The sequence below is a fragment of the Centruroides vittatus genome, unplaced genomic scaffold (genome assembly GCF_030686945.1).
Source record: "Centruroides vittatus isolate TY-2023 unplaced genomic scaffold, ASM3068694v2 contig_680, whole genome shotgun sequence".
Lineage (NCBI taxonomy): Eukaryota > Metazoa > Arthropoda > Arachnida > Scorpiones > Buthidae > Centruroides > Centruroides vittatus.
Window position 1 is genome coordinate 1,104,403 of NW_027122427.1, and position 26,768 is coordinate 1,131,170.

The 26,768-nt window shown below is 22.7% G+C and overlaps 1 protein-coding gene across 1 annotated transcript; it reads left to right on the forward strand.

Annotated features, from left to right (window-relative positions):
• The first annotated feature begins 20,961 nt into the window (after positions 1 to 20,961).
• Positions 20,962 to 25,240, forward strand: LOC136980104 (carbonic anhydrase 2-like). The gene is made up of 14 exons (XM_067276142.1): positions 20,962 to 21,270; positions 21,388 to 21,420; positions 21,721 to 21,756; positions 22,070 to 22,105; positions 22,500 to 22,529; positions 23,113 to 23,133; positions 23,383 to 23,460; positions 23,540 to 23,575; positions 23,710 to 23,877; positions 24,162 to 24,313; positions 24,409 to 24,492; positions 24,572 to 24,796; positions 24,875 to 25,033; positions 25,113 to 25,240. The coding sequence occupies exons 1-14, from the start codon at positions 21,216 to 21,218 to the stop codon at positions 25,137 to 25,139; spliced, it is 1,140 nt and encodes a 379-aa protein (XP_067132243.1). The 5' UTR covers positions 20,962 to 21,215; the 3' UTR covers positions 25,140 to 25,240.
• Positions 25,241 to 26,768: the final 1,528 nt, after the last annotated feature.

Sequence of the window (26,768 nt, forward strand, 5' to 3'; positions counted from 1 at the left end):
ATGGAGTGAGCACTTTTATTGCTCACGTCATAATGATATGATGATGCATCAGATCTTTTTGCAATGATCCACAAAGTGAGGAGAGATTTTTAATATCTTACAACATAAACTAATATTTTTTAAAATTATTAATCAATTTATAATCTTGGATTTAATTATGACAATAGTTATGTGTTTAATATATAAAAATAAATTTAATAATTGACTGTTATTATGGTTAATTATTGTTCAACGTTATTATTTATTTCTAATTTAACTGGTTTCTGAGATCTTAAACTTGTATAATTGTAGTTTAGATCATTTAAATTACGATTTTTAGAATGCGACTAATTAGAATTTTAATCTAAATAATGTGATTTTCTAAGCGAGTATGGTTTATATCTAGAACTCATTTAAGAAAATTATCTCATTACTCTTCTGTATAAACGATGAAAATGATAATTTTGTAGTAAATTATAATCTTGATTATATAATTTACACGAAACACTAACTAATACCAAATAATAAATTAATTTATTATCAATATAATTTTCAAAAATACGAAATTATTACACGCTTAGAATAAATATATTTCTACTTACATTAATTACAGTATTATATTGATGCTAATAAGATGAAGTTAATTTCAATTAATGTGTTTATGTTAGCTTAATATTATGTGAAGTATGCTGCATGGTCTTTAATATTAAGGATTTCACTGCAAAATTTAATGCATCGTCATCTTCATCAATAACAATAAAAGGTGTCATTCTGTGGTTTCTTTAGAATGATCTGATGCATCATTATCGTCAACAACAATACTGGTTGAAGGCTAAAGCAGGCTACACATGTACAGGTATACCTGAACAGGCTAAAAGACCTGTATAATATAAAAAATATTACTAAATAATTTAAAATTCATTAATTCAAAAAATTTATAAAAATTTGAAATATTAAAGTTTTATATCAAAAGAATATGTTCAATAATTTAATTATATGTTATATTTAATATGTAAAACGATTTAATCATATAACAAAAGTAATTTATTAGTTATAAAAAATAATTTTTTTTGTTTAAAAAATAATAAATAATGTCTAAATTATATATCGCATATGCAAATAAGAAATAAAGTAAGCATTTGGTAGAAAAAGTGTTATATGAGAACCAAACCCACTTCTTTCAAAACGAAATTATATATTTTAAACAAATGTTTGCTTATATTATTTACATGTTAAATAATATTGTATGTTATATACAGTATCTAATTTTAGAAACTTAAGCTTCAAGTGTGTTTCATATCGTTTGCTATATAAAAAGGTGTGGGTTCGGTTCCTATTCGATTAATTTATTTCTGTACGTTATTACATCACTGCCAGAGGATATTTCCACGCATAGCACGCGCCTGGGGATGCTTCCTAGCATAGTACTATATATATACAGTATACATATGTACTGTACATACGTACAGTACTATGAGAGATTCTATCAGGGGAATATGTAATTTGTGGTATAAATCGTCGTTACATGAAATTATAAAGGTATACCGTACAGTTAATTATTGTAAATTATTTAATGAACGTGTAACTTAGAAAAGGACACCATAAATTGTTTCCCCGTATGGCACATACATATGTGCTATGCGTGGAAGCATACTCTGATACATTACTTTCGAACAATCCTGTTGGGTAAAAATTTCTTGAGCTATTACAACAATTAAAAGTTTAATGGAAAAAAATGTATTTGATACTATGAGAACTGAACCTACGCTTATCAAAATTAAATTACACATTTTTAAACATATTTTCGAAGATTACACAATTCACACATATTCTCAAACATAATCTAGGAGTTTCAATTGTACGATACATAACTATGGGTTCAGTTCCTACTCGATTAGTTTCTTTGTTTAGATCGGTACGTTAATTTAGTTTAGTTCTATTATTAAGGATTTAATTTATTGAACCATTAAAACTGAATTGAAACAAAAGTTTGATTGGGAGAAATATGTTTAATACTTTAAAAGAACTGAACCCACGTCTTTCAAGTTGAAATTAAATTTAAAAAAATGTATTAATTAACGTAAATTTTCTTGTATACATCACATTTAAAGATCATTAAAGATAAGACTGTAAAAGTAAAATTAACCCAAAAAATTTCATCGTTTTGTTTGAAAGAATTTGTATCGAAACGAAACAAATTCGTGTTCTTGTTTTTCACAATTCTCTCGAGTAAATTTTTTTTTTTTTTTTAAGTTCCTTCTGTTTCTGTTCAGAAATTTGAATAATGAATTTAAACAATGTCATTCTGATAATTTTAATATTTTTTTTTTCTAAAAAATAAAAACTTAAACTCTGCTCTCACTTTTTTCCCTCTATTATAAAACTAAATTATTCTTTTTGATTTTCTAATTTTTCTATTTAAGAAATCTCTCTTATGAATTCATTTCATGTTTTAATATATTTTAAAATTAAAAAGAAAAAACTGTAAAAAGAATTTAAAAAATAAATAAATTTCTAGCTTTGTTTATTCCCAAATGATCAAAATTGTTTAAATTTTTCTTCAAGTAAATCTTTCTTGTGTATATAACATTTTTATAGTTTCAACTGTCTAAAACTTGTAGACAGACAAACACACAGGAAAAAGCTAAGAACATCTATCTTAAAAATCGATTTAAAAAATTTTAAATTTCATTTATTAAAAGTAAAAATCGTTAAAATTTAATAATAAATCTATAGATTTGAATGTAAAAAACTGAATATTTTAAAAATAAAATCTTTATATTATTAAATTTGTAAATTAATTATAAAATAATTAAAATTTTAAAAGATTTAATTCATTTTTAATGGAAATTTCTGTTTAAAATTTTAAAAATTAACTTAAGAGTATATTCGCGAATAATTTTATAATAATTATAATATAAGTAATTAAAACTACTATATAAAAATTTAATTATTAAATACTGTCTTATAGAGTAATTTTTTAAAACAATTTAACATTAATTAATTTATAGCTAATATATTTTTAAAACTTAATTTCTTTAGTAAAAATATTAAAAACTTTTACATATATTATTATAAAATTTGACAATTAAATTAAATAATAAGATTGTATTAACATTTTAAATATAAATATTTTAAAGTTGTATAATTTAATTATTTAATAAAATAAAGTAAATTTAAAAATATACTAAAACTTTCTCATAAAATAACATTATAAATTATTTATTCACTTTATATTATTATTATTATTATTTATAATATGATTAAATTAATTTTTATTATATAAAGTTAATTTAATATACATAAAGTTGGTTTATTTTTTACACGTTATTTCCTAGAATTTAATTATATATATTTTTATATTCTTTATGCCTTTATATTTAAAATAATTTAAATTTTTAATATGTAGGATGAAATTTAGCAAAGAAACAAAGAAAAGAATGAATTTCTCTTGAAATATATTTTAAAAATTAATATTAAATATTTGAATAAATTTAATAAAAGAAGAAGAAAAAATTTTTTTTTATTGCAAAAAAAAAAGCAGACAATTTTATTCTACATTTATGGAATAATATTTTAATATTTATATTTATTTACAAATACATAAAAAACAATTTAATTAAATATTTTAAAATGTTATTAACGAATTATTTAAGTAACATTATTTATTTATTTATTTAAAACTTTTTAAGTAAATAAAAATTTTGAATTAATAAAAATTCTTCGATTTATTCATTTATTTAAATAAATAACGAAGAAACTTTTTATTTATTTATTTAAATAAAAAACTTATTTAAGTAATAAAAAATGAAAATAAACGTTAATATTTTTATAAAATTATTCACTTTTCGAAAAATGAAATAAATGTTTTTTTAATGTTATTAATTAATTATTAAATAAATAAATACTGTAGATAAATAAATTATACTGTTATTATTTATCTAAAAAAATTATATAAATAAAAAAAAGTATTATATTTATTCTTTAAAGAAATTTATATTAAAAACATTTTTATGACAAATTTAAAAATATTTTTTAAATATATTAACTATTATTTTTATGTATTATAGTATAAATTAAATTTTAAAACATTATATACAGGAAAAGAAAAATGGATTTTTTCTTGTTTTTTGAATGGAAAAATTAACATATTTAGTACAAAGTTCAAGAATCTCTAGTTAAAAGAATTGTATGTAATTATTATGCAATAATGATCTAACTGATTTTTTTCTTTCTTTGTTATAACGGAAGAAAGAACAAGTTTTAGAAAGAAAAGAAAAATAAAAAGTAAACATCATTTTCATAACGCTTTTGTCAGAGTATATTATATTTAAACTCGTTTTACAACTTTACATCTGATAATACATTACATTATCTTCTAATAACATGCATAAAGCTTAGTTGTAACTGTCATAAATGTCAATGTCACTTAGTTCTTTATTGTATAACTCTTAATTGATCTTCTAGTTTTCATTATTATTATATAAATGCACAAGTTACATTTGTATAATCACGCATATAAACATTAATACGATAGCCTTATTGTATATGAACTTATGTACTGTACACGTTCACCTCCGTTTATAATATATTGGAAAATTTTATTTATTTATAAAAATAGATTAATGTTAATAATTATTTTGTAACTTGAAATCTATATTGTGTGTAATAGTTTTAATGTAAAACGATAAATAATGCAAACTGTGTTTAAGTAACGTTATATTATTAGTAATGAGTAACGTTGTTTCGTCCCCTCTGTACAACAATTAAGGATGATTTTATGGCATTAGACACGGCTTTAGTACAAAAACTATAAACTATAAGCTTATCATTAGTTTATCTGAAATGACTTTTTTATGACTTAGGGGATGTAAATTTGTGTTGTCATATTTAGAAAGCAGTTTATGGATTTTCTACGAGGAGATTCGCAAACTATTATAACACTTTTACAAAGTATAATACAAATTTTACGGATTGTTACAATGTATCTGTAACTTTCGAATGAATTTAATGATAATTTTTGTGAGGTTATGGAGCTGTTTACTTGTTAAACCTTTGGTTGGCCTCCTAAGTATCATAAACGACCTTATCGCTCACCTATAATAGACTTATCTTAATTTATTGACGAGGAGATTATGAGGTCCTACCGATCAGTTTATACACGTCAGTACAACACATACCCAACGATATTTTTATATATATATTGTACGTTACGATGAAGAGATTATAGATTATTTTAATTTGCTAGAATGAACCTCTAGTCAACAACTGACCATGTATAATATAGGTTTAAATACCCATACTGCTTACAAATTCAATTAATTTTAATGGATGGTGTCACTGGCTGCCGAGAACGGTGAAATTTAATTTATAAAACGTACATTAATAATGTTTAATATAATAATTATTACATATTTAAATATTTATAAAGGTTTATATTTATATAGACTGTTAAATGAGATAATGGGTGTTCTATATAATTATCTGTAATGATGTGATATACTTCTAGATAAAAGTACTTAGAAATTTTCAAAAAAATTGTAAAATTATTAATAAAATCTCTTATTTTAATGTAAATAAAAGTGATTTAAATTCATTCTTTAGTTTTTTTTTAATAAATTTTTACAAAGTTTACGGCAATTAATCATTCTGATTTTCTCTTTTGCATACTAAAGTCTGGTTATAATGCTGTATAGGGCTTTATTTAAACTTACTACAGCCCTAAACTGTAGCGTATAAGAGGCCCTATCCCTTCAATTATATACGGTAATAATAATTTTAATAGGGTGAGGCCCTAAAGGATTTAAACTGTATTTTGGTTAGATTATGTATAAATTTCCCTGGATATATATCCAGTTATTTTATATTAAAAATGTTTTTTTTTAGAAGGAAATTATAGAATTTCTGTGACATTTTATATTTTTCCATTAAAATTACAAATATTATGAAGCTATCTTATTAATTAATGCGACATGAAGCTCATTGCTTCTCCTTAAAACATCAGCAAAAATAAAAGAAAATGAGAAAATTATGCGAATAAAATTAAATTTTAATTAGATTTAAATCATTTCATACATTCTTAGAATATAAGGACGTTTTAATTATTTGTTAATGAATTGAAAAATTGTGTTAAAAATGTATTATATGCGATTTTATTGGAGACATTTTTGTTTAATTATTATAAAGTTAAACAATTAATAATACATAATTTTATAAATTTATTCAAAATTTTGATTAAATTCAATTAATAATATTTAAAAAGTAGAAAATTAGTTGCCATTTTTGTTTTATCGTAATGAAAAGAAAAAAGATATATAATGGAAATTTGATTTAATTTTGTCCCAAAATTCTTAAATTTTATGCCAGTATTTAAAAATTATACGTTTAATAAATAAATAAATTCGATATATTTTAAATAAGAGAATGTAACGAATTTAAATTCGAATGATTTAAAAATTGAATATTTGCCAAGTTTGAAACTGAAACGATTTTGAAACGAAAATAAATAACGGAAAAAAATAATCTAAATAACACTTTACCTTTAACAATTACAAAGTAATTCCGGAAGTTTAAAACTTCTACTTTCAGTGGATTAAGAGATAAAAGTCCAACAGACAAACAAACAGACAAGCGACTTTATTCTTAAGAAAAACAGAAAAAAAAAATAACAGAATGGCCGAGTACATGTAAACAAAGCATAACTTTTCTATCAACTCAATTAAATATTTATTTATTTTATTTTTTTTTTCCAGTATTATTTTTAGAAGAAAATATTTTGAATTTATTTTCTTTACAAAAATAAAATAAGTTTTCGATTTATTCAATATATTTATATTGTATAAGTAAATTTCTTATCTTTTGGTATAAATTACGTCTTCAATTTTCTGGACGATGAGAGAGATTCAGACTAATATAATGTAATCAGATGCAGTAATTACAACTGAGTCAATCAATCCTTTCAACGACTTTTGCAGAAAATGCAAATTCTGTAATGTTGTTGGCAACACGGTTCATTCTATCAAACAAAACGAAGTTTTGTGAACAGTGAAATTAAAGATTGAAGTAAATTAAAGCCCAAGAATCTTTTAAATAACGTAACTTTCTCAATCAATCTCTGTTTATTCAATATTTAAAATTACTAAACTCACTGTTGATAAATCGCTTTCAATTAATTTTTTCAAAGGAATATTTATGTATATAATTGTAATTTTTGGAAAAATTATCTATTATTTATAATTTTTAATTAATTTTATGTAAAATTTATTTAAATATATGTGTAATTTTATCGTTTTTTCGTGTATCGAACATATACGGAACTATACTCATACTTCTTTAAAGGGGCCTGTAACAGCTTAATGTCTCGGCCCCTTTCAAATATAGTAAAGTGTGAGTTATGACAGTGAAGTATAGTTCTGTAGTGGCCCGTAAGAGCTTAACGTCTTGGGCCCCTTCAAGTGTAGTAAAATATGAAGTATGATAGAGAAATATAGTTCCGTAGGGGTCCGAGTATAGTTCTTTGAATAGCTCTGAGACGTTAAGCTCTAATGGGGGGCCCTTTAAGGATATAAAAAAAAAATAATAATAATAAAATTAGATTCCGATTTTTATGATCCTGATATTTAATATTGTAATTTTTACATAGTAAAATTTGTGGGGCCGTTTGTTGAAACTGTTAGTTATATAGGGCCCCAGGCTAGTACCTCATGCGTTCGTGCTTATGTTTGGCCTGATTGAACTGTAGTGAAATGTAACATGCTAGAACATTAATTAACCTGGAATAAATGTAGTTAATTAGGTAAATTACTTAGTGAATAAGCTAAATAGTTCTATATTTAATTGTTATAATTGGTTGATTGACTATGGAAACCAAGAAAATGAAAATAATTTGCATAGCAAGTTATCTTGTAACTTTTCTGTCAATGGCTTGCGATACGAGAGAGTCTTGGTGAGGAATTTGATCATAAAATTCAATTAAAGTGAATTTAATTCTTAAGTCAATTAATAATCATTTAAAATTTAAAATAAGGGTATATATTATATTCACAATTTAATGCTACCGGATCAATTGGTTAATTAACGACTCGTCGTTGAAAATATCGATCTTGATCTTAGTGACATTGAAATTTGATGGAGGGGAAAAAATTAATTATAATTAATATAATTTTCTTTAATAACGAGAAAAATATTTATTAAAAAGTTCATATAATTTATTTTAATTATTTAAATAACAATAAAAAGAGATTATTATTATTAATTTACTTTAAAAAAATTTATGACCTTTAAAAATTCCATAAATTAAAACCAAAAATAATTATAATAATTATTCTTTTTAATTTATGTTATTAAATTATTTTATCAATTATTATATTATATTAAAAATTTAATTATATATTTATTTTTTATTATAAAAATATATAAAATTTATCTATTTAAAATTGCTTTTTTTTAATTTATGATTATTTTAAATTCAATTTTAGTTTACAGATCTCATATTTTTTTAAATTTAATTAAAATTTTAAATAAATTATTAATAATTAATAATATAAAATTAAATTTAATTAATCTTGATTAAATTGAAAAAAATAATAAAATTTGAAAATTTTCAGATAAAAATAAATTAATTTAATATTTAAAAACAAATTAATTAATTTAAAACATTAAATTATAAATTAATTTTCTAATTTAAGAATTTAAAAAATTTTATATACATAATAATTACTGTTTATATATTAACAGCAGCAAAATTATCCCTCAAAAAAATAAGTTAACGAATTGTAAGGTGGCAACACTGAATAAAACGTCATACTCACAAAGGAACAAAGGACCGGATTCAGATGTGCAGCTCTTGATGTATAGACACGTGCAGTCATCTCTGCAGCTGTAAATATATTACAATAAAATATAGTGTTTAGAGACAAAGTATCGTCATTTTCTCCCAACAAACTGGCGTTTTTCTTAATTTTAAGAGAAACGTTTTACTTAATTAAACGATAATTTAAAAACCCTGAAAAAAACTCATTTATTAAGAGAAGTTTAAATGTTGTAAGGTGATTTTAGTGGGAAAAAAAAAACAAAATCAATTTTATTTTTATTATCTTAAAGAAGTTTAGTTGAGATGGAGCGTTAATGAAGACTCTTCTATGTGGCTTATAAATCGATTTCGTTTTCAAAATTTGATCGGTAGATTATGATTAAACTTTGTCATTTGACATAGTATGAGACGAGGAAATTAAAAATGTAATAAAAATCGGGGTTTCGTGATTTCGTTTTCGAGATACTATGGGGTCAAAGTAACTATGTCCAAGGTCGCTAACACGAGCGCGCGCAATTTTTTTTTTTTTTTTTTAAATTCTTTTTATGCCAGCGGCGACGTCACTGCCGTGGTAGAGTCAAGTAATCGTCATAGATGGCTCCCCAAAACAATATTATTGAGCTAGCATTTCGACTTAATTCGTAGTTCGTGCTCGGATAGAAAACGAACTGTCCCTTGTTATAGTTTCAGATGGTCTACGGTTTTTAATTACAAAATGGCTCCAGATTCCATTGTTTACTGTGAGACGAGCCTCAAAGCCCTAAATTTGCCACTTTATATGTACTAAGTGTGCATTGTATATATATATACATATATGTTTATGCACTTAAATTCCATGTTTATACAGTATAAATATTGCAATTATTACTTAATAAAACGTTTTTAAATATTCATATGAAAGTAAAATAAAATTTAAAAAAAATTCTAGATGTGCATTCTTTCGTGTAAATTTTATAAATAAAAATTCGAGATATTATTATATAAAATTAAATAAATTTTATTATATTGATATACTTAATGTATTTTTATTCATTTATTTAACATAACAAAGAATTAACTAAAATTTAAAACTTCTTGAAAATATTTAAAAAATTATTTTAAAATAATATTGTTATATTCATAAAAATTTTTTTAAACAATTTAATTTAATAAAATTACTTTAATAAGTTATTAAAGTATATTTACTATTTTTAATATAATTAAAACTAATTAAAATATTAAAAAAACTTAATTTAATAAGTGTAATGATATCCATATTTAAACTAAATAATCTCATTTTACAATACAATTATTTTTTATTACTATCTTAAATAAAAAAGAAATAAATAGCAAAATATATGAAAAAATTAATTTTTTTTAATTATAATTTTAAAAAATAAAAATAAAATTTTGTGTTAAAAATGCAAAAAGAAAAAAAATTTATAAGAAGAAGAAAATATTGATTTTTATAAAACAAAAACATTTTATTTTTTTATTCATTTATTTAATTTTTACAATTGGAAATGTCATGTATATGACGTAAGATTATTAAAGCTTATATAATAAAATTTTATTCTCATTTATTTAAATACTGAAAGTTAAAAAAAAGATCCATTATTTATTAACAGAAAAATTTATTTTATTTCTTATTTATTCATTGTTAAAAAGAATTTTATTTTATTTTATTTTTTTTTTTAATTTTGTTTTTTAAATTGAGCAATATTAAAATTTTAACGAGTCGGTAAACTTTGATAAATGTTATCTTCTCATTTTAATTAATTTTCTCTAAAACTAATAAGAATTCAGTAAAGATAAGAACATTCTTCTGCAATTTAAAATTCTTAACATGTAACTAAATTATTATTTTTATTTTACTTTCGAAATTTTTATACATAAATTTTTAAATTATAAAAATTTAATCGATATTTATTATTATATAAGATAAATTAATTTTTTATTAAAATATAAGCCTATATATTTTTTTTTATTTTTGCGGTTTTTTTAAATAATTAATTACTCATGCCTTTATAATTATTTCAGTTTTTAATTTTTTTAATAAACTTATTATGTATTTTAAGCCTGTATAAGGATGCATTTTTTTAAGGATTTATATAATATGAAATATATGTTAAGATTATGCTGTTCAATGGTGGTTTAAACGTGGGCAGCTTTCGCATTTGCTTAGGGTCCCAAACATGCACAAATATATACTTATCGATACTCGCTTTTAGAACTTTGTATAATATTAAATATTGAGTGATACATGCTTTGAAATACATTAACTTATGTATAAGAGGCTCGCAATTTCACGCTTGCCTAAGGCCTCGAACAACCTAAAGTCTGCCATTATAAGTATATGGCATGAAGTAAAACACTACATAAAACTAAGCTGATGCTATTTTCTTACCTTTCGATTTATTCTTTGATCTCATAATTTCTGTGTCGAAAGAAGTTTAGAATTGTACTGTACAGTACAATCGGCGTGATTAGAGCAAATGTCCACATCAAGTACACAGACTGGCCTATATATAAGTATAATAGAATTGATGTGGCCGAATTTTTGAACCACTTCCTTCTTCATATAATAAAGCGAGAATAATTTTACAATATTTATTATTATACTCAATTTTTTTGTTAAAATGATAATATTTTTTAATAATATTTAAAATGTACTTGTAATAATTTGGAAATTCTGGAATTGGTCTGATATGATGTTGCTTGATAAAATTAACAGAGCAGTCGAGAGCTTGTATGAGGTATAGTGGGCCCTTTTAGCCATTTTTTTTTGAATAAATGAAATACGTAGAATGTTTCTTTGTTAATAAAAAAGCAGTCTTAAAGATTTTTATTTTCTGATAGTAAAAATGGACATTAATTTTATAGGGATAGAAACCATTATGGCCCCTAGTTTTTCTCAGGGTTCGGGAAGAATCCCCAACTCTTCCCTCTCGACGGCCGAGGAAATTAAGCATGTTTCATTCAAATTATTGTGTATCATCTTCAAGTCTCATATAAAATCATCTAGAACTTTGGTCTTAACTCTGATCGGAATTCTTAGCGATTTCACTTTTACAATAATTTTTCTAACGAGCTTTTAGATTTTTTTAATAGCATAACTCAACTGTTTGAATACCGTAATGAATAATAACGATTTTTCATTAAAACATGGAAGATTTATAGTCATAAAATCCCATTTATATATATTATTTTAATGTAGAATATAATCAAAAGATCTTAATAACATATAAAAATAATATTTCTTTTGATTTAAATATAAATTTTATCATTACTTAAGAGGAGAGAGAAGACACTATTCTGAACGATAACATTAACTACAAAACTAATTTTCTATTAATTCAAAATATTAGATATCTTTCTCATAAATTTATAATTAGAAATTTAACTAAATTTAAAAAGTTAAATTTCAATCTACTTATAACTTGATACACTAGAGACAGGAAAATTCCAGCACTTAACAGCATTATATATACAACGGATGTAACCACGAGGAAGTCTACAGATAAACTCTCTGCCTCTTATCAGAATATTGAAAGCATAAATAAATAATAAAATATAAATTTTTATTTGATTTTTTAGGAATAAACTGACAAAATTTCTCTTATAAGAGCCTAAAAATAAATAAATATATATATATAGAATGTAATTTAGTCAACATGTTTTGTAACATTTTGCTTCAATTATATTCTTTTACTTTGTTGTAATAAAAAAAATGATATAAGAAGTTACATATATTCTTTAAAATTTAAATATTTATACTTTCATTTACATAAATCGATGAGACTTTTTTTTTCTTTAACAAATTAACTAAAAAATTTATTAAAATCATTAATTTTAAACTGTAAAGGCTACGATCTGAAAATGATTTTTTAATCTAGTCTTTATGTATATAAATAGCCAATATTTACCTTAAAAATTATTTTAAACGAGTAGCAAAATTTCTATTAAAATTTTTTTTTAATGATTTGTCCAATTTCTATGTACAGGGCCACCCTGTACATAGAAATTGGACATTACTTATGAACTTTACTAAAATTATTTAAAATGAGATCTTTCTTGTATTTTCTTGTTCATGTAGAAGAAATTAACTTGCTATCTTGTTACATTTGTGAATACGAATCGTAACTCAAGTTACGATTCGTATTCAAAATATTGAAAAATATTTTGAATATATTGTGAATATATATATCTGTTTTACTCGTGTATTTATTTAAATCTTAAAAAAATGAATATCTAATTATCTAGAAAGAAGACAAAAGAATATTAAAGGATACAAAGTTTATGAAATTTTAATCTTAATTCTAATTACATTTCTAATTCTGAAATAATTTTTTTTCTGATTACTGATATTTGCATAATAATTGTTAGTTATAACAATAACAATACCAAACCTACTTTAGACGCGTACAATTTGAATTAGTTAACTATTATATACTTTATATATATAATAGTTAACTAATTCATAAATATAGCAAATATATTTGTTATATTTTTAAAAGTAATCTTGATTTTAATAATACTGTAACAAAAATCTTAACTAAATAAATAAACAATAGATTAAATTACTTGTAAATTTATTTTTTATGTAAATAAGAATAAATAAAATTAGAAGAGGATAATAAATTAATCAGAACGTAAATAAAAACCACAATAGTCTATCTCCTTAACGTTCTAATTGGTTTTTAAAAAATCCGTCGTAAAGCGAGCGTATTATTTTTCCTATGTTCAATGTATAAATTGTCCTTACAGTTTCAATTATATAATATTGTACACAAAAGTTCGACAAAAATACACACACCATTTAATACAATCATAAGAGAGAACTTATACCGGTCGTAAAACCGGAGGGTTATAAAACGAACCGTCGTAAAGCGAGCTCCTACTGTATATTAAAATTATTATATTAAATTACTTTTTCAATAACTTTTATAACTTTTATTTTATTTATTCGGAAACATAGTAAGAAGTTTATAATTTTAGTCTAAAATTCTTTAGAGGTTTGTATCATTCTAAAAAATAAAACATTTATAATGCGATTTCTCTTCTTAAAGTATACGTTCTTTCGTATTTGCTTACTAGAAAATTTTTTCTTCTTATTATTTTGTAAGTTTTTATAGTATAATCAATTGAAGAATTTATATATATTTTTTTCAATTTGTTATAAAGTTTGTGGATGCGAAAGAATATATATTTTTTTCAATATAAAATTTTTTGGAAGTTTTATTTTATTTTTTAATATTTTTTATGTGAAGTTGATCCTAAGTAGTTACATTGTCAACAGAAGATATTTGTCAAAGAGGATCATAAATAGATGATAAAAAATACTTTGTAACCGCTTCAATATTTTCAATCTGATACAAATAATTTCTTAGAGAATATATAGTTATCGAATTAAATCAGAAAAAATAAAAACTTTTTAAATCAATATTTTCTATTTTTTCTTCTATAGATTACATTTAAAAATGATAAAACTTTGAATATATTTTTTAAATAATTAACTACGGTTGAGTAATTTAGCTTTTCAAAATTTAATCAATCAAAATAGTTTATTTACTATTAAAAATCAATCAATTTTTTAACTCAAATATAAATAAATGAAAATAATGATACTATTATTATTATTATTATTAGTAAAATACTGAATTTAAATAATTTAAAAAAATAATAATAAAAATATTCTAATTATTTTTTTTAAAATTTGAATTAAATATCAGTTTCTTATTTTAAAATATTAAAGTAAAAATATTTATTTTTAAACTTTAATTGTATTTTAAGTAAATGAATAAATACATTTTTTTTTAATTTTAAAGTAAATATATTTTATTTTATTTTTTTTAAATTAGTTTTTTTGTAATTTATATTTACACGTGAATAATCTTAAATAAATAAGTGTATATTTTTTCCATTAGATATGAATTAATATCTTAAGTTTGACAGCTTCTTTCTTCACTTTTTGTCTATATTGATCTTTAATATTTCATTGTGTTGCGGTTTGTAACATAAAATTACAAAATTACAAAATTTTTTGGAACTTTGTTTCAAATTAATCATAACGTTTAGTAACAATGACTAATTTAGCCTTTGTCTTGCGTGAAATATTAGTGATTTCACCACTTTCGAATTAAATTTTAATACTTTTATTCGAGTAGTATTTATAAAAATAATATTGTATAATAAAAATAAAATATTACTTTAATACTTTTATTTTATTAAGCGATTTATCATACTTCACTGCACAAAAAAACTGATCAAACACAAGGAAAAAAAAACCGATTTGTTCACTTTTTTTTTAATATTGAAACAACAATTTACTGTTTAATTACTATTCAATTTTTGCGACTTGTAATCAATACTATTGATTTTATGTAAATTAAAGTATATTTAACGAAAATTCAGTTGATAAGTGTATAGGATTTTGATGCATTGATGTTTTCAGGAAGCTTACATTTGTTACGTTTATAATAAATATGTAAACCTTGATGAGAGATTAAAAATGTTTGATGCATGTTTCGGACATAAAGGAGATGCAAAATTTATTCTTTATATTAAAAAAGCTATGAAAGCGAAATTGCTTTTGATAATTTATATATTTTTATAGCCTTTGACCTGATTGAGAAAGGTGAGCCTACAGCCTGATGAGAAAGGTGAGTCCTATAATTTGGCTGGCCAGGTTCTCATCTTTCGCACGCCTGAAAATATCTAAAATATGTATATACTGTATTTAAAGTTCCTGAAATAATAATTATATGGGCTATATCTATACAGTATACAACATAAATATAGTTCAGTATACTTGTATCTTTATACAAGTTTGCTGAACTGTACTTATGTAGTAAATTGTATATTTATAATTGTATCGAATTATATTTATTAAATCTAATACAAATTACCACAGGTTAATTAAAAATTAAAATTAATTTTTTTTAAAAATTATATATTTTAATTTATTACTTAAAAGATTATAAATAATCATAAAATAATTTGATTTGAATATGATTTTTAGACAGTTTAAATAATTAAATTTAATTTTTCTATCCACGTTTCCATCAAACCAATAATTGTATTAGAATTTATTAGTTTTTTTGTTGATAGCTTATGAATTTTTCCTTTAAGGCCCTGACAGTTCCAAAAACTAATCTGAAGACAGTTTGTCACCATATCAATCCCAATATTATTATTTTGAATATAATTATATTTATCCGAGGATCGTTCATTCTCGATTTTTTAACAGTTTTTATTCTTAATTAAATTGACTTTAAAATTCATTTAAATATTTAATTTTTAATATAAATTTACAAATATTAGAACTTCTATTTTATATTTTATCTTCTATTTTTTGATTTATAACGTAATTTATGTGTAAAACAACTAATTTATAAAAATATAAACGTTAGAAAATTGAATATAAAATTTATTTAAGTTAAGTATTTAAATAAAATCAATTTAATTTTTTAGTTTTACCAATTATATTAAATTTAAACGATTTTTTAAATCATTTAATTAAAGAAATTTTAATGTTTAAGCTTTTTAAAAAGTAGTAAAGTAATAAAATATTGATTTTTTTGCAGAATAATATGCGAATTATTCATTAAAATATGCATTAATTAATTATTTTTATACATTTTAAAAGAATCTTAATGCATAATTTAATCATTAATGGACTTTATTTAATACAGACTATATCAAAATGACATTTAATAAATCTAAATTTTTTTTTTACTTTATAAATATTCTTTCAAAAATTTTATTTTATTAAAATATTCAAATAATTTGTTACTTTACATCAATTAATTTTGATGTTTTATAAGATAATTAACAAAGATTTTATGGAAGAAAATTAAGCATTTTTTAAAGTTTTTTTTAATATTATGTATTTAAGCAATTTATTGATAAATTTATCGTAAAATGTAGATAAAAATTAATAAAGAATTTTATTAAATTAATAAATGTAACAACTTTTACAGGGGAAAAAAACAAAACAAAAACTTCAAAGCTTGCCATAGTTTTACACAAGAGTATAGTTTTATTCAATCATCTGTAGCAAGTGACAACTACTTAAGCTTTATCGATATTAAATATTTTAAAGATAAAAATCTCTTATTGTTTTGAAAGTAAACAGGATATTTTATAGCGTTAAACAAGAGTAGATTTAGTACATACAAAATTTATTATCTAAGAATATGCTTAAGTTACTTACCTCCTTTCATATCAGATTTAAGATAAGTTACAATAAATTCTTATTGTTTTAATCATTTTAAATAATTAAAATTTTATTTCCTTATTTGTTTTTTTTTGTGCTTAAAAATATTTATTTTAAGCTACGTTTGATTCTATTTAAGAATTTCAAGTTGAAAGTGTAACTCCTTTCTTATAATCTTTAATTATTTTAAATTTCTACCCTTCCTTCTAAGGAACATTCCTTGATTATTCAATAAAAATAATACTATTAGTACTAGTATAATTACTACTAATTAAGTAAGAATTAATACTAGTTCTAATGCTAATATTGGCATATTTCTAATGTTAATTTAATGTAGCGATATTAATTTTATTGATTATAAAGTGTTTTATAATCAATAATTGAAGTTAATTTCCATAATTTTGAAATAAATTTAGAACTTCCAATAACGGCCATTTTTTTTTCAGGAATTTTTTACATTTAACAAAAGTGCATACAAAATAACCTGCGAATGACGGCCATTTTTTATGTTTCCGTCAGTGGCCGTTGTTCGCAGGTTTAGTTGTATTAATAAAAATTTCTATTATTCAATAAACTTATTAAAATATATTTTAAATTTATATTATTATATAAAATAAAATAATAAAATTGGCTTCTTATAAAATTGATTTGATCACGAAAAAAACATTTTTTTTTATAATAAAAATGTCATACATTAAAATAAATTTAGGGAATTTTTTTTAAAAGGAAATTTCCTTATTCTTTTATTTAGGAAAAAAGAAAATAACATTTTATTTTTGTCCATTTATTTACTTTTTTAGAAAAATAATTCGATTGAAAATAAAGGAATAAAAATTTACTTGAATATTTTAATGTAATTTTATAATAAGATTGTTTTGTAAATAAACATCTTTTTAGTATTAAATTAATTGCTATTATTATTTTTAAATGTATTTAAAATATATCATTAAAGTTTAATCGTTTGGATGTAATAAAGTGAAAATAGGAAAAATAATTTTTAGAATAAAATATTCGTATTTATTATGCAAAAATATACTAAATTATAAATAATTCTAATATATTTTCTTAAGTTTTTTTTTGTATAAGTGTTTTTATCCCGAAAAGTTATATAAAATTAATTAAAATATTGATGATAATAATAATTTTTATTAATAATTTATTAATAAATAAATTTTTACATGGAAATATGAAATTTACTATTTTAAAGTATATAAAAATGATTGATTGATTAATAATTATTAAAATTATAAAAAAATTTAATAATAAATTTAATTGGTAATAAACACACTTATATATATATAAACCAATCATTTATTATCAGTAAAAATTTATTATTTAGGTTGATTTGAACAACAAAAAGATATATTCAAGCAACTGTTTTCGGTTGTACGAGGCCCTGGGCAAGTCCATACTTCTGAGGCCCTTTTTGAAAAAAAGTTACATTGTAGAAAGGCCATACCAATGATATTTTATATCGTACAAGGTGTAGATTCTAACTATTACTTGGAGCAAGTTCGAATATCCATAAACATATATTTAGAGGCTCCTAAAAGCACGAGGCTCCAGGCAAAATTCTAAGTCGCCTATGCCTAAAGCCGTCACTGCCAGTTGTGTAATTTTAACAGTAATTGAAGTACAGTATATATAGAATATTATTTTATCGATAATAATTATATAATAAAAGGAAAATTTAAATAGTTGATGATAAATTCTTTTATTATTATTACTGCATTATTAAATTTTATTAGACCCATTCTTATATAAAAAGAAGAGTAAATTTATAATTTTTTTAAAAATATTAATCATATAAATTCTTTAATTAACATTTATTTAAGTTTAATTCTACTAAAACAAATATAAAGGAAATAATATAATTAAAAATCTCATTAACCTTCAACAGTAAGTACGGATATTGAAAGATGCGGAGGAATAAACTGTTTAAAAAAATTAATTCAGGTAACATCAGCATATTTAACTTTGTTTGTTTTAGTGCAGGATGAAGGTCTTTTTAAGCTACTTTCATTTTTTCTTACCTATCTTATCTGTTTTCTGTGTTTTCAGCAAAGTTCCTAATTTCATCTTTTCCATCTTTCCGTGGGGACACTTTCTTGGTCTTGTTTTATCTCGTGGGATCCTGTTCAAAACTTTTTGGATGCCCATATGTTGTTTCTTTCTCTTATCACGTGACCTCCTGCACTACCATTTAAGATTTTGTACAAAAAAAATATTCTCTTTATCGAGAAAGTTGTATATTTGCTCTTAAAAATCGTTTATAAAACCAGTTTTTTTTTTTAAATTAATGTTTAAGACTAATATATTTTAAAATAATTTTTTAGAAAATTACAAAAGTATATTTTATTTTTAAAATGATAAATTTATTATTTATATAATTTAAAACATTTTATTTAATTTAAATAATCCAATTTACAATATAATAACTGGTAATATTCTTTTATAGAGTAGCTGTTTTTACCTCATATTTTATTTAATTTTATACTGATTTTTACTTGTAAAAATGACTGATTTTTCTACATTTGTATTTCTTCTATATAAAAAAGAATATTAAGATATAAAAGCTAAAAAAAAAATAGTAAATGATTATATCTAATTAGTCATAACATAATCTATAAAATTGATTAATTACATCAATCTAAGTGCCAAAAGTTATGATTAGGAGTTGTCAGTATATATTTAAAGTATAATTGAAGCTAAATGAAAGCAAGTTTACTTTCATTTAGATATAATTATGCTTTAAATATTCAATATTCAAAATGATTTATGTTCTATACAAATGGGAATTTTTTCTCTATTTTTTTTTTTAGTATTTTTTCTCCAAAGTAAGCTTACCTATTTATAAGACATATAACTAAAAAATCAGAAAATATATCTTAGAAGAGCATTGTAGGACTAATTAGAAGTTATTTTAAAAACTAAAACAATAATAGACCATTAATTATAGTTATCTGATAACACATAAGCGTAGTAAATGTATCAGTTATCACTAATCTAATTTCTCTTCTATATTTGGTTATATTAATGTACTAAAAAGAATTTTTTGTTAATGTAATTTATATATTTTCATCAATAAATTTTTTTATAAATTAATGTTTACATTTACTTAATTAATTTTAATAATTAGAAGTTAAAAATACGGTTTAAAGAAAGTGTCTATGGGGACTACAATACAAACAGGAAAATTTATCAATATCGTACTTAAAAATTCTATAAATAGAAGCATTCTTAAGCATTATATTTTATTCTAATCTGTTTGAAAGTGTTGTTGTAAGCATTAACTATCTTTTTGAATGATGTTGAGACTAAATAGAACCGACAAAATCGCTTAGATAATGGTGAAAACAATGGTTTGTTGATAACAAGGCAATATTAATGCATATAAAGAAAGGATAAGAAGATAAACGTTTGAAACTAGTTAGCATTTTATGCTAAGATAGACATAATATATTTTATCCAATCAGGAAAATGTTTATTTATTTCTTTCCTGATCTAATATATTAAAAGATATGTATTCGTTCGTGCTATATAGTTTTAAAGGGAAATATTTTTCCTTCTATTTTTAATCTTAGTTGTTTATCTATCAATAATACAATTTGATATTGTATTAAAAATTAATTAAAGATTTATTATATTTATTTTAAATTAAATTTTAAGTTATAATGTGTATTATTTGTGGCTGTGAATAATCTTTACTCTATTGCATCATTGTAGTATCTATAGAGATTATGTTAGGAATTTTTGCTTATTTCTATACATAACTTCGTCTATACTAATATTATATAGATGTTATCGATGATAGGATTTCATAATAGTTACTTTTACTATGTTTGGAGCATGTCGAATATCCTGATTAAGGAAGAAAAAAAAAACTGCTTTCTTCGCTCCCTTACGTCACCTGTTATGCTTTATCTCAAGATCTATACCCCTCATAACAAACGACTCCGCTATTTCTGATAGAGGGTGATAGATAGAAAAAACTTTTTAATTCGTTATCGACTTCCCCAACTTTTCCTTTGGTTCGTACTAATGAATGAGTCTTCATCTAGAGGTCATTGCCCAAACTACATTTGGCTGTAGGCGCTCTCGTATTAGCCAATCGAAATTCTATAACCGATCATTGGCTCCCTTCTGAGATTTCGAACCGCATCAATTAGTATATAAGGAGTTAGGATATTGTCCAAATCATCAGTTTTAGTTCGACTATCTTCAAATATGTTTCGTAGTGCAGCAATCTTAGCCTTATGTGGAATCTTAACTCTTACTTCAGGTATAGATCTTGAGATTCTTAAGAACATTTATATACTTTATAATATTACTAATTTTTAATTTAAATTTGATCTTAAAAATTATATTTTATTTTAAACATTTTAACCCATTCTTTCAGGAGGAAGACACAAACCGTGGAATTACGATGATGGTAAGACTCTTCGACTATTAAATAAGTTTTTCTAACAAAAATATAATTAAATGTATTAGTATATTTTAAATGTTTTTATTTCTTATAATAATTTAAAAATATTAATTTTAAATAACTAAATCGAGTAAAACTTATCAATTATTTAGTGTAGAAAAAGACTTTTTTGAGAGCTAAATTTAATAAAATAAGAAAAACGGAGAAAGAAATATAATTTAAGCTCAATAAAAACGAAATAAACAAAAATATATTATTTTTATCAACAAATTTTCATATAAACTCAATATGTTTTCTTCTTGGTAGATGCTGTTAGAAGTTGGAGTTATCGACCAAGCCCAGGTCAGTAATAAATGTCTTAATATATCTCAATTCCTATAATATCTTAAGTCTAGTAAGAAGAACTTAAAATCTATATTCATATATTTATTTTCCTACAAAAAATATATAAATATTTTCATAATACATATATTTACAATTTTCTTTCTATCGATTGATAAAGCAAACATAAGCTATCCTGTTATAAAATGTGATAAAAAGAAGATATATAAAGTAAAATATATAAATAAATTTCCATCTTTTGTTAGTTTAAAGATTAAAGAATAAGATTTTAAGATCCTTTTAAAGATTTTTTTTTTAATTTTTATTATTTTAGAAAGTAAAATTCGTTGGGCTTATAAGGACGATGAAGGTAAATATAACTTACCTTCTTGATATAGAAACTAACTATATAAATTAATTAAAATAACATAAAGTAGTTTAATAAACCAGAAATCTTAAAGAAGCCAAATATTTAATGTAGGTCACATTTAGACTTGTTAGGCCCTTCTAATAATAAAGGCCCTAATCTGTGAATCAGACTATTTTTTTAATGTTTTATGAGGTGTTAAAGTTCAAAGCTGGCTGAACAGTACAATATAATGATTCGAAACATCATCTTTTACTTGTACCTTTTGTTTTATCATACTAATAGTTTCTAAAGTAATTTAGCAATTGATAGTTTATAAAGATATCTTTATATAGAATATAATGTATATATATTTGCAATTTTAAAAGTGACAAATATCGATTTATTTATGCTTTAGGCGATTCCAGTTGGAGATTGATTTATCCAAGTAAGTAAATGGTTCGTTTACCTGTTTCTTACACATAATGGACGTTAGCATAAATAATAACAAGGAGAGAATATTTTCTAAAATATAAATCAATAGAGTACATTGAAAGAGAAAAATATTATATCGAGGAAACAATTATCGAAAAAGATTTAACATAAAAAAAGATGATTTTTTTCCCCCTTAAGAAAATTAAGAAAAAAAATTTCTTAGCTATTGTTCGTTTAATAGACAAAGTAAATTAACAAGAAAAATATTTATTTTTAGTGTTTATTGTGCTTTTTAATATTATATTTTCCTTACAGTTTATTTTAATTAACATTTTTAATTGTTTGACTATTAACTTGTAATGTTTTCGTGATAAATTCACATTTAACTCATTTCAACTTGGAAAATTTTATATTAAAATTACTTAATTAAAAATATTAAGAAATTATCCTGTTATAAATTTAAATGAAGAGGAAATTATTCTAAAATATAGTTTGTAATATTTATTATTGTTATAATAAAAATGTATAATTAGATTTAAAATGATGTTAATATCAAAAAAAAAGATTAAAAAATAAATTTTAAATTTTATTTTTAGGTGGACAACAAACTACAGAAAGTAAGGATAATAACTTTTAAAAAATTATTATTAATAATTAAAATTTTTAATTAAATTAATTAATTAATTAAAATTTTTAAATAATAAAACCATCTCATAAATATTTAAATAATTTTTTATTAAAAAATAATTTAAAAAGTATATTTTATTGTAAATATTATAATAATATATTTACAGTAACATTTAAAAAATTATATTTTAAATAAATCTTCCAATTTATTTATTTATTTAAAATTTGTTAATATTCAGAACCAACAACAACTACAACTACAACAACCACAACGACTACAACTACTGAAGCACCAACGACTACCGAAGAACCAATGAGTAAGCATTTTTTTTTATAGCCTATATTAATTAATTAAATAATTTTTTATAATTAATATTTTTAATACTTTTCACAAAGCCGAAGAAGAAGTTTGGACTTATACAGGTGGAGAAGGTGGGTTTTTAAACTTTTAAATATAATTTGTAATTAAACAGAGAAGATTTCTAATGAATTTCTTTGGCTTTTTTCTCCCCCTCTCTCTTTCCTCTTTCTAATTAACTCTATTGTGGATTTTTCTTTTCACACAGATTCAATGACTTGGCCTTGCTTGTATAGAGGTTGTCGTGGTGCGAATCAGTCTCCAATCAACATTGACACAGAAGCCATTGTTGTCAACAACAGTTTAACTCCACTCTCCATTTCCAATCTCAATGTTCCACTTCAGAATCTCACCATACAAAATACCGGTTATGATGGTAAATTTTTTCATTTTTTTTTCTAAATTATTATTATTTTTAATACATTCATATCAAACAAAATATTCTAAAGTTTTCTGTGAAGTAATTTCGAGCCTCTTGAAGTTTTATACATTAAAAAATTACTTGATTTACTTAAAATAAGCATTTTTTCAAGTACTTTATTTTTAGCTTCGCATCATTGATTTAAATCCATTGATTTAAAATTTAAAATTTAATTTTATAAATTTTAGATACATATATTACTATATTTTTAAACTTTTATATTTGGTAAATACTTGCAGTTAATATCCGCATTCCCGCATCGGCTAATATAACAGCTACTGCTGAATGGTTGGATGGTACATATCGACTGAATGCTATTTATTTCTTTTGGAGTAATACTACCAAAAGAGGTTCTCAACATACCGTTGACAGCAAATACTTTCCCATGGAGGTAAGGTCAAAGGAGAAAAAGTGCACTTATTTATACCCGATATATCCATCTATTCTCTGGCACAGATTCGTTCAATTCAATATATTTCATTTCAGGCAATTTTATTATTCTTGAAGAGTGAATATACAACTGTTGTCGATCGTCCCGGTGCCGTCTTAGCTCTAAGTGTCCTCTTAAAAGTACGATTTTTCTTTCAAAATTAAATCTAAACATAAAAGAAACACAACGAGTTGTTGAAACCCCTCCTTTTTTTTCTAGATCAAACCTTTCGATAACGATTACCTGAACCCAATCTTCGATAGTCTAGAAAGCATCACTTTTCCATCAACTAATATAGTCTCAACACCACTTCGTCTTAGAGGCCTCCTTCCTTACGACACCAACTCTTTCGTGCGTTATACAGGTTCTGCATTCGCTCCTCCATGTTACGAAGGATGGACTTGGATCGTATTCCATCATGCTAACAGCGTGAGCCAAGGCCAGGTATACATAATTATAAATGTGTTTTGGCGAAAGAAATGTTTACAGAATTCATCTTCAACATTTTATTTTACTTTGTAGATGGAAAGATTGCGCCAATTAAGAAGTAGCGAAGAAGGAGCCAGTGTTGAAACATTCATTAGTAACAACGCTCGTCCAATTCAACCTTTGAACGATCGAACTATCGAAAGCACTCCACCACCACGTAATACTTATGTCCATAAACTTTATCCCCACAAGGTACATATTAAAGCTTCATTATTTATTCTGCCATGTTTGCTGACTGATTCTCAATGTGGTATTGATTCATTTTTTTCAGGTGTATGCTCCTAGTTTCGACTGGTGATGAAAAATATTATGGACTGTATCCACAGGATTTTTTTTTTCGATTTATGAGAATTCCGTACAGATATTTTCCATCTTTACTGGGTTCTTTGATATTTATGCTTTTATTTTTTATATATTTTTAATCATTAAATATATATATATATATATATAATTTAATTGATTAATTGTATATTTGCTTTGCTTCAGATTTTCTTTTGTTGTAAAATGATACGATTTTACGATTTAATTAAAATTGCAAATGGCTTTTATCTAATGTAAATAGTTTTTAAAATGAAGGAAAATAAATTTTTATTTTAAATAAATACTGTATTTTTTGTTTTTTCTTTTGTAATAATTAATTCTTTAGAATTTTTAAATCATTTTAATTAAATGAAAGCCGTCAACCTGTATAAAAATTTATTGAATTTTTATAATATATATTTGTTTTAATTTCAAATAAATATTTTAAAAAATCTAAAGTTGCGGAATTTTCCAGGCTAAACTTTAAAATTGTGAGGCGCGCCATCTGTTATGAGATTTTATTTAAAAACTTTTTATATTATTAATTATTATAAATTGGCAAAAAGCTTGATTTTGAGGGTAGAGATAAGTTTTAGTTTAAAAATTACAAATGCTAATAATGAGTAAAATCTTCGTTAAGTTCTGATCCACTCGAGATATGACGAGTGACCCCCTCTCTACCTTCCCATCCCCTCGACCTTTAATCTCCAAAATTTAATAGCATCAATCCTCTAATATATTCCCTGTAAAATTTCAGAAATTTTCTACAATAGGCACGGGAGTTATTAAGCATGAAAGTGGGTGAAAAATAATGCCTCCCACAAACATACAACTGCCATACATAGAAACAATCCCACCAATTTTTTTTTGCATTTCTAGACGTTTCAAGGTCCCCTAAGTCCCCTAAAAATGCAAAAATTTTTGACGCCACTATCGCCATATTTTTCTTCTGTTATATATATACAGCAGCCGGAAAAGTACATAATATGAATAGAACTACTATAATTTTTAAATTAATTATTATTTTATTAAATATTTAATTTATATTAATTCATACTTTACACAAATCTTTATTCGTATGTTTAGAAATTTATGTTTTGAAAAGTAAACAAAATTTGAAAGCCAATGAGAAAATTATGTCAATAATGACGTTATAACCGATAATATTCGAATGTAACTGATACGCGTCATTGATGATGCAATTTTCGCATCTCTTTTCTTATTCGCTTATATTTCGCATTCAATATGAACGGATCTTGAATTACCAGTTTATCAAACTACTAAACTTTTTTTATTATTTTTATTAAATTTTCGATAATATAAAGTAACAAAGGAAGCACCCTTTTGTTTCAAAATGGCGCCTCTTTCATTGTTCTACATTAAGAAAAATGTGAAATTTTTGACTAATTTCTCGTGAAATTTTATCAAAAAGTGTGCTATTTGACATTAAATATTTCAATTGAAACAACGAATCGAAATGCGATGTGTCATGATGAGAATGTGAATAGTTTCGCATTCTCATCACGACACCAAGAATTTCCAATAAATTAAATAATTTATAATGTTTAAATTAATTCGTACACAATTAAACAATTTACTAAAAAATCAATCATTTTATGTATCTAAT